Genomic DNA, 9647 nt, shown 5'->3' on the forward strand with positions numbered 1-9647 from the left:
AGTACGCAAGCGGGGAAAAGGAAAATCATGGACAGAAAGGAGACCGAGGTCGTAGTGGATGTATTCACGATCCTTAGGCGTTTGGGGCCCTGAAGGGTTAATGTTTGCAAATAAAATTGGATTCCCCATTTACTAGCTGGAGTTTGCACTGCCTCTCCCATCCCTTGTGTTTCTCCCAGCACACTTGTACCTGGGAGAAAAACGGCGTCCATCCCGAAGCCCTTGTTAGAAAGGGCAGTAGTCCAGATAATAGCTTTGATAGCTTTCCTTGTCCCTTTCTGTCTTCTTGTTGCGGGCCAGACAGATACTTAGAAGATGGTAAGAGCCCAGGTCTGCGGATTCACAGCCCAAGTTGGAAGCTTGGGTCCAGATTTGTGTTGTTACCGAGTCATTGTAATTATTTGATCTGCAGATGTAAGTGGAATTTATTGTAACAACAAATATAGTGATGTCAAAACCCAACCTTGGATTAAAGCCGGCAGCCAAAGGGGAAGTGTATTAATTTCCAACAGCATCACAGGCCAGTGCCTATTAGAACGAGCTATTCTTCAGTCCCCCATCAGAATTAATCATTGGGAGTTAATTTGAAGCTCAGACAAGTTGCTGTTAATTTAGTGCAGGGAGGACGGGATGGAATAAAAAGCTGAGGTGCTGGCCAGGCCTCGTGGGTCTCATTAATCAGCCAGCTGAGACGGCCTGGCTTGATTACAATTTGCAAAAAAATTCATTAGAGCCTGGGCGATTGACAATTTTTCTCTCTGCCTGTGATCTGACTCATTAGGCAGCCAAATGAAAGCCATGATGATGGTGATGATGACAGCCATCAAACTCCCTCACTTGTTTATCTTCTATCTTTCTCCTCTCCCTGTCTCTGTGGCCTCCACTTCAGGGCACTTCAAGTCTTTCTTTCTCTGTCTGCCTTTCTCTTCCACTCTTCCTCTCACCCCTTCTCTCTCTAATAAATACCATTCTGCTAGCTATTCTGTTCTATTGTGTATCTCATATTCTTCCCATTCATCCCCTTTCCATGCTATACTATCCTCACTTTGCTCCTGTTGGGAAAAGTATAGGTCGAGCAGAAGTTATTCTTTGCTTAATTTTTTCTAAAGGGGGAGGGTCGGGGTGGGGGATCGTCAATGGACTTTCCTGGAGCTAAAAGAGAGAGCTGGGTTTGTGATCCTGGGGAGGTCAAGATAGAGAGTCCTCCAACTCAAGGCCACCTCTAAGAAATCTGCTCAGAGCAAAGCTCTAACTGATTTGGCCTTTTCCTCGAGACTTACGGATGTATCTGTCTGTCGGGTTCCTTGGAAGCTTCAGAGAAAGAAAAAAAAAGGATAGAAAGCGTCATCTATTAATGGTCACCTACTAAAAAACAAAAATACGAAAACCAAGTTTCTGTCATGAAAACGCTCAAAACACTCTAAATATATTCTCATTCTTAAACTTTCTGAAACACGGGTCAGTCCGAGATGCGTATCTTCGTTTGTGTTTTTACACTTGTTACAATGAAGTGTGTGTGTGTGAGAGACAGAGAGAGAGAGTGTGTGTGTGTGAGAGTGTGTGTGTGTGTGTTTGGGGGAAGGGGGGAGGGGAAAAGGGGAAGGAGGGGTCCTCTGAAGTCAAGCGAAGCCAGCTCTTGGTTCAGTATTTAGTATGCGTTACTATTACGCATTTTGCATGTTTATGGCCCTTTCCCTCCGAAGAGCTCTAGGCACGTTACAAAATCGAAGAGTGAGTATTACATAAACGTAGCTATGTTTGGGTGGCAAAAATCTGTCTAAAGCTAAAATGAATATATAATCCATGTGCTAAATTTCCCTGCCTATCATTTCCCCACAAATGAACATGTTTCTTCTTGAACTATTTATATCTATCCACCTACCTAGATTGACACTAAGTATCATGCACAGATAAGTGTACTAACTCAGTGAATTTATAAATTAAAATCCACCACGATTTAGCCTAAACTGCTAAATAAATGCACGAACCTACGTAATAAGCCAAAATCATAAGCAGTTTATTCTCTCAATATCTTTGTGCGGATCGAGACAGTGATTAGAACGTTTATCCAATCTCAGTAGCAACACAATTTTGAAAACACTTATAAAGAGGGAACGAAATTGAATCTATATCCTCATAAACTAAACATTTATGTAGACATATGGGCACTGCAAGTTGATAATAATGCCAAAGGCATGATAGTTCTGCAAAAACAAAAAAGAATGAAAACCAAAAAAAAAAAGCTTTCTCCTCATCACCCTGATTAGATTAACGGTGCATGTGAAAATGTCCTGTTGCATTTTATAAATCCTTTTTAATATGTCTAGGTCGCTTATCAGTCAGTCTAAATGATAAAGCCCTTGGTCTAAAAAAGATCCATTTTGGTCAGGCTACTTACTTGTAACATTTAGCTTTTAGAATAGTGTAGAAGTGAAAACCTGGTAACTAGTCTCACTACAAAACCTCTTTTCCACCTGATTCTCATGCAATTCAGCCCCGATATTAAATAAAAAGATGAAGTGTTACTGATATAAATTATGTTAATATTGGTATTGACCTGCAACACTTCATTCTCAGTTCTAGAGCTTAAACTTGGATACTTTAGCTGCCTTCGAAACTCCTACTTACACCTCTTCTTAATTGTTTCGATTCCTAATTCTTTATGCATAATTTTCTCTTTAAAAAATCAGATTTCAATTATTATTTAGATTTTCCCCTTAAAAATGGCTAATTTGATGTACATGTAGATATATATGAATATATCAAATCTATACCTATATCTATAATACATAGAACTATATATAGTAGATATATATCTATAGGTATAGATAGATAGATAGATCTCATCTCCTAGTTCTGTTTAGGCGCAAGCACACATTTTAAAATCGTCGTCTCTCTCTTGTTCCCCATCCCCGGCGCTCGGGGCCGGACTATGGCTTAATGTTCTCAGGGTGAGATCACCGCACCTTGCACTAACTGAATAATGTTGCTTGTCCGGGACTGATTCTCAGCTAACAAGCTGGCCGGCGTGGCAGGGCGGGGGGAGGGGGCGAGAATGGGGAAGAAGCCACATCATCCCAAGAAGTCGTTCAGATGGGCGTGGAGCAAGGCAGATGCTGAGATGTAGATCAAGATCTGGGGATAAAAGCCGGCCCTCCCGTTTCACGAGACCGAATGTCTCTAACCAATTGCGGGAGAAACTCAGCCCTTGATCTTTTGCTGCAAACTCTCATCTAGCAAGCCCCGACTTCTCCAAAAGAGAATAAGGGGGAAAGGGGGAGGTGGGAAGAGATGCACGAATTGGAAGTTTAGAAAACAACCCGAAGGGCTCCCCTTAAAAACAAAACAACAACAAAAAACACAAAAAACAAACAGTCAAGTAAACAGTCAGGGTTTTTTGGTAGAAATTTTCTGAATCCATAACCCTGATTTTTTCCTAAAGGTAAAAAGGAGGCCACAGGAAACGAATTCGGGGGGGGGGGGGGGGAGAAGAGCACTCCAGGAGGTAGGGGAGAGGAGGTAGAGTAGTTTGGCTGGAATCTCCTTTATAACGCTCCATCCGGGGGGCCCAGGGGCCGAATAGCCTTCGGTTAGAAACTATTTGCAGCCCTTAGTACAGACAGACTCAGGCTGTTTCATTTATGCTTCTGTCGGAAGTTAAATCCGAGCCGATAATTTATGGACTTTTCAGCCCTGGCTGCTTTGAAAGGCCTACTCGGGTTGAGGGTTGGGGGAGCGCGGGACGCGTGTGGTAGGATGTGTTTTATGAGGGTGTTTCGCCTTGAAATTTCTCAATTGGATGTAGCACCATTAAGACCCCCAATTTTCTCGGATAACCATTGCTTCTCTGAACGTTTTACTCTTCTGTCTTCAACTCCCCCCCTAAGCCCCATCCTCCAACATGTCCTCCTTCCCTCCCCCCTCATCAAGGACCGGGTGGTGGCTGGAAGGTTCTGTGGTTAAAATCTATTTCCGAAAATCACCCTTCTGACGGAGAGAAACTCTTGCCCTCCAGATCGAAACTTTGAAACACTTCGCATTGCCCCACTTCCACCAACAACCTGCCTCAAAGAGCCACAGGTCACCTACCTAGAATCTGTTTTTCCAACCCTTCCAAGGAGGAACCCGCAGCTACAAACCCGCCATCCCACAAGAAGATTCAGATTCTGTACAGATTTAGCAGGTCTGGTGTCCTTTTTCTTTTCTTTTCTTTTTTATTATTCACAAGACTGAGTTCGTTTTCAACTTCATAACTTATAAAGGCGATAAGCTACATTGAAATAAATTAAAACACCATAGATAGAGACGGAGCTTTAGACACGGCTTGTTCAGAAGAAGCCACCCAACGGAGAGAAAGCCAAGCACGAACCCAGTTACCAAGGAGGGCTCAAAAAGGTCTTGCCTCTCAGCCAACCCAAAAAAGGCAAAAGAAGACAAACAAAACAAAACCACAAAAAAAGTCAAACGTTCACTCTTTTGTTTCATTTTACCTTTGGAAAGAGTAAGAAACAAAAAACGGAAGGTGATTATTATGCATTTCAGGTTTTCTCTGTGTTCGTGTGTGTGCGTGGTTTGTTGTTGGTTTTTTTTTTCCTTCTGGAATGTCAGACGTTCATGTCACTGGGTGTTTGGTCCCCCAACAGTCAAAATACTGCAGCTGAGATCCAGTATATATAGATATATATATACAAAGTAAGATAGTATAATAAATATTTTAGTGTCTCTCTTCAGGTTTGATTTCCCCCCCCCCCCTTCAAAAGTAGTTTGTTGGGTTTTTTTTTAAAGGACTGTATTCTCGGTTTACTTGAAATGTCAAAGTTCAGATTTCAGTTTCTCTAATTTTTCAAACTTGATTCGGAGAAAGGCCGTTAGACCTTCTCTTTTCCTTTCCTCTCGACTTAATCTTGGCGTCGGTGGAGGCGTTGGGGTCTTGAGGGCCCGGAGGCCGCTCAGGGTCTGGCTTGCTCCAGCTGCTGGTGTTGACTTCTGATGGCAAATCTGCTGACGTGGACTGGGATGGGCACGACGATCTTGGGGTTTCTGGAGGGCTCCCCCGTCTTGGAGTTGGCGTTGCCGGCTTTCACGCGTTTCCACTTGGCCCTGCGGTTCTGGAACCAGATTTTGACCTGCACCTCGCTGAGTTTGAGGGCGTGGGCGATCTGGGACCGCTCCGTCAAGGACAGGTACTTTTTGCAGTGAAACTCCTTCTCCAGCTCGAGCAGCTGCTCGCTGGTGAAGGCCGTCCTCCGCCGCCGGTTCTTGCCGGTGGACGTGGTGCTCCCGGCGCTGGGCGCACTCTGGGCGCTCTCCTCCAGCGCGGCGCCCGGGTCTTCCTCCTTGTGTCCGGCCGGGCCCGGGAGGTTGTCGTCCGAGCTGTAGTCGAGGTCGCTGTCCATGGAGAAACTTTCCTCTTTGCCCTTCGAGTCGTCTTCCCCTTTGGCATCGTCTTTCCCGGGGACCCTGACAGCCCCGACTGGAAAAGCCAAACCGCAGGGGCGTTATTGGATTATGGCCCCGCACATGAGGGACCGTTTCCCTTTCCCTCCCCCCACGACTTTCCCACGTTGAATTTTCCTTTAGGTGATCGATCGATAGATCGGACGAACACTCTGGGATCGACCTGCCCCGGGAGCGCCAACAAGGAGATAGGTAGCACAAGGACGGGGAGGGGGCGGGGAAGGGACCCTGGAAGATCCAGCTGACCCTGGAAGATCCAGCTTCCTTGGTGAGGTTCTCTCCTCCTCCCAAACGCTCCGGCCCCTTTTCCCATCTCCCCATCCCGGTTCCCGGAGCCTCCGGCGAGAGGAGGGACGGAGGATTGCACGGGGCGGGAGGCGGAGAGAATGGGATGGAGAAAGGGCTCCCTGCCCCCTCCAGGCTGACCATCTCCCCCCAGGCTGACCATCTCCCTCCAGGCTGACCATCTCCCCCCCAGGCTGACCATCTCCTCTCCGCACCGGCCTCGCCGAGGGCAGCCTGATGTTACACTTTTCCGGAAGAAAGGGATCGGGGTGAGAGGGTCAGGGGGCGGGGGAGAAGACCACAAGAGGTCGGTGGGTCCTGGGGAGCTGCGAGGGAAGCGCGAGTGGATGAGCTTTTCCTGCCCACTAATGGTATTTGGTCCATCGGTCCAAGGGGGGACATTTCCGTTTTCTTGGGAGAACGTAGGAAACTCTCCCTCCCTCGACCAAGGCCTGCCCAGCCTCCAGCTCTTCGAGGTGGTAATTGCCCCTGGGAGCAGGTTTAAAGGGTGTTGGGCCAAGCTGGGAGCCTGGCCGCGGGCACTTTCTCTCTCTCTCCCCTTCGAGTTAATCTACCCTCGGCCCCTCCGGAACGAAATGGGAAACCCAATTTCCCTCGGCCTGCAGCCCCCGGCCCCCAGCCCCAGCCGGCGCTGACAGATATATGGCCCAATTCAGCTGTCCGCCGCCGGGCGCGCAATGACCTCCCCCGGCGCGCTGTACCGGTTTAAATGCCCCGCTGGGAGCCCGGCTGCCCTTTCCGGCCCGGCCTCGTCTGCCCGCCGGGTCCACCGCGGGGGCAGCGCCAGACGGGGCCGGGAGGGTGGATGGACAGGGCTGCTGGGGGAGGGGGAGGACGGGCAGAGCTGGGGGAGGCCAGGAGAGGACTGGCAGAGCCAGGAGGGAGTGGGAGAGCCAAGGAGGACTGGCAGAGCCAAGAAGGACTGGCAGAGCTGAGGAGGACTGGCAGAGCTGGGGGAGGAGTGGCAGAGCTGGGGGAGGCCCGGAGAGGAGTGGCAGAACCAGGGAGGGGTGACAGAGCCAGGGAGGAGTCGGGGAGCCAAGGGGGACTGGCAGAACTGAGGAGGCCTGGCAGAGCTGGGGGAGGAGTGGCAGAGCTGGGGGAGGCCCGGAGAAGAGTGGCAGAACCAGGGAGGGGTGACAGAGCCAGGGAAGAGTGGGAAAGCCAAGGGGGACTGGCGGAGCTGAGGAGGACTGGCAGAGCTGGGGGAGGAGTGGCAGAGCTGGGGGAGGCCCGGAGAAGAGTGGCAGAACCAGGGAGGGGTGACAGAGCCAGGGAAGAGTGGGAAAGCCAAGGGGGACTGGCGGAGCTGAGGAGGACTGGCAGAGCTGGGGGAGGAGTGGCAGAGCCGTTGGAGGCCCGGAGAGGAGTGGCAGAGCCGGGGAGGGGTGACAGAACCAGGGAGGAGTGGGACATCCAAGGGGCACTGGCGGAGCTGAGGAGGACTGGCAGAGCTGGGGGAGGAGTGGCAGAGCCGTTGGAGGCCCGGAGAAGAGTGGCAGAGCTGGGGAAGGGTAACAGAGCCAGGGAGGAGTGGGAGAGCCGAGGAGGACTGGCAGAACTGAGGAGGACAGACACCACAGGAAAAGCTGGGAAGGACTGGCAGAGCTGAGGAGGACAGACACCACAGGAAGAGCTGGGAAGGACTGGCAGAGCTGAGGAGGACAGACACCACAGGAAGAGCTGGGAAGGACTGGCAGAGCTGAGGACAGACACCCCAAGAAGAGCTGGGGAGGACTGGCAGAGCTGAGGAGGACAGACACCACAGTACGAGCTGGGGAGGACTGGCAGAGTTGGGGAGACTGGAGCCTCTTTGACCTCAGTTCCAGCGACTCTCTCCACCCCGAGGCAGCGGCATCCGCGGGGCAGTTGGCATCAGAGAAAGCTCACTGGGGCCATCTCTCTGGAGCCAAGGCGTCCGCATCACTTCCTCCTCCCCTTGCCCCCCTGTCCTGCTCTCCCCTTGCCCCCCCTGCCCTGCTCTCCCCTTGCGCCCCTGCCCTGCTCTCCCCTTGCCCCCTTGCCCTGCTCTCCCCTTGCCCCCCTGCCCTGCTCTCCCCTTGCTTCCGCAGCACCCCCATCCCCTCCCCTCCGTCCCGGCCCCTCATTTCGCACTCCCCCCAGGCCGGACTCACCGAGGGAGGCTTGCACCGCCTCGGAGGCCGAGAAGGACAACAGGGAGCTCTCCTTGCCCAGGAAGGACTTCCCATCCTCCGTCTCCGGCTGGATGCCCTCGGCCTTGTCGAAGTTTCCCTGCAGGGCTTGAGGCGCAAACTTCCGAGCCGTGTCCTGGTGCTGGGGGGAAGCCGAGAAGCTGCTGGGCAGGGTGGCCATGAGGGTGGAGGTCAGGGCCATGCCTTGAGCCAGGCTGGAGCAGAAGCCGGTGGGCAGGCTGGGGATCTGGTGGTGGGGGTGGGACGGGGGCAGGGCCGGTTGCAGGGAGGCTTGAGGGAGCGTGGGCGGGGGCGGGGGAGGAGGGGGTAAGACCACCGGCCGGTAAGGCATGAACATGGGGTAGCCGGTGTAGACGAAGTGGCCCGGGCTGGGCTGGGGAGGGCTGCCTATCAGAGAGTCTATGCTGAAGGCGGTGCTGCTTCCCAAGGGGCGCTGCATCATCATTAGGGACGACTGAAAGGCTGCACTCATATAAGCTCTTGGTAGTGTAAATGCAAGGGGGTGGGTAAAAAAAAAAAAAGAGAAAGAAACCTACAGAAACAGAATTAAATTCTGGCCCAAGGCGGCGAAAGCCTTTCCTACCGGGGAGGAGCAGGGCAAAAGGAGAGACAGAGAGAGAGAAAGAGAATGAAGTCCGGGGGCAGGAGGGGTGGGGGTGTAGACCGAAAATCACCCTTCAATCCTGTGACTTGTCCATTGATGGAGGGGGGGCGGGGGAGGGAGGGGTCCAGGAGCCCAGAGGGATTAAAGCCACGGGTATCTGGGGGGGCTGCGAAGTGGCATCGAAGAGAGACCCCCCCGGGCCGCCCAAGGTCTCCCGATCCCGGCCGGTCCCTCGTCTGCGGTGGGAGGGGGCCGGGGTTGGGGGGGAGGGAGGGGGAAGGGGAGAGGAAGGGGCTCCAAGGGTCAGCGGGGATCCGGCCGGACGGACTCCCCCTTTTCTCCTCTTCTTCGCCTTGCAGAGGCTCGGCCGCCGGGGTCCCGGAGCTCCCCCCACCCCGCCCCCCGCCGCTGTAAGGTCCCGGACGGGGCTCCCGCGCTGGGCGGCGGTGGCTAGCCGAGGCTGGCCCGTGGCTAGCTGCGTCCGGCGGAGGCTCGCTCTCCCGGGTGCCGCCAGCCCCTTTAAATCGCGCTCTTCGTTCTCATTCACATTTTGCCAGCTCCGGAGCCTTGCCCGCCTCACGTGGGCGTCTGAGCCTCTCACCATTGGCCGGAGGAAGGGAGGGCGGCCGCTGCCGGGCCCCGCCCACTCCGGCCCTGCGCCCCGCCGCCCGTTTCCACCGACCGGGGAGCCCCGAAATCGCGAGGGAGGAATCCCGACATGATTCTTTTTAGCTATTACTATTGTTCTCGTCTGTCCGTCTCCCCCGATTAGACCGTAAGCCCGTCAAAGGGCAGGGACTGTCTCTCTCTGTTACCGATTTGGACATTCCGAGCGCTTAGTCCAGTGCTCTGCACATAGTAAGCGCTCAATAAATGCTATTGAATGAATGAATGAATGGGGGGGACCTGACCGGGGGGGGGCGGCCAAACAGCTCCCGCAGCCCGGACCGCTGAGAACTTGCGATCCCCTACCCCCCACACCATTAGCACTTGCAAGGACCGGCTGTTCCCCCGCGAGCTTTAGGCGGGAGGTGGGGCTGCAAGGGGACAGGGACATACACACATAGAGATGCACTTCATTCCATTCAGGAGGAAAAGCACATCAA

At 53.0% G+C, this 9647-nt stretch overlaps 1 protein-coding gene across 1 annotated transcript; it reads right to left on the bottom strand.

Moving 5' to 3' along the window:
* Positions 1-4882: 4882 nt before the first annotated feature.
* Positions 4883-8589, bottom strand: GBX2 (gastrulation brain homeobox 2). The gene is made up of 2 exons (XM_001509369.5): positions 7899-8589; positions 4883-5473 (listed from the first exon to the last, which is right to left on the bottom strand). Exons 1-2 carry the CDS (start codon positions 8407-8409, stop codon positions 4950-4952), a joined length of 1035 nt encoding a protein of 344 aa, XP_001509419.1. The 5' UTR covers positions 8410-8589; the 3' UTR covers positions 4883-4949.
* Between the last annotated feature and the right edge of the window lie 1058 nt (positions 8590-9647).

This window comes from Ornithorhynchus anatinus, chromosome 7 (assembly GCF_004115215.2).
Source record: "Ornithorhynchus anatinus isolate Pmale09 chromosome 7, mOrnAna1.pri.v4, whole genome shotgun sequence".
NCBI classification, from domain to species: domain Eukaryota; kingdom Metazoa; phylum Chordata; class Mammalia; order Monotremata; family Ornithorhynchidae; genus Ornithorhynchus; species Ornithorhynchus anatinus.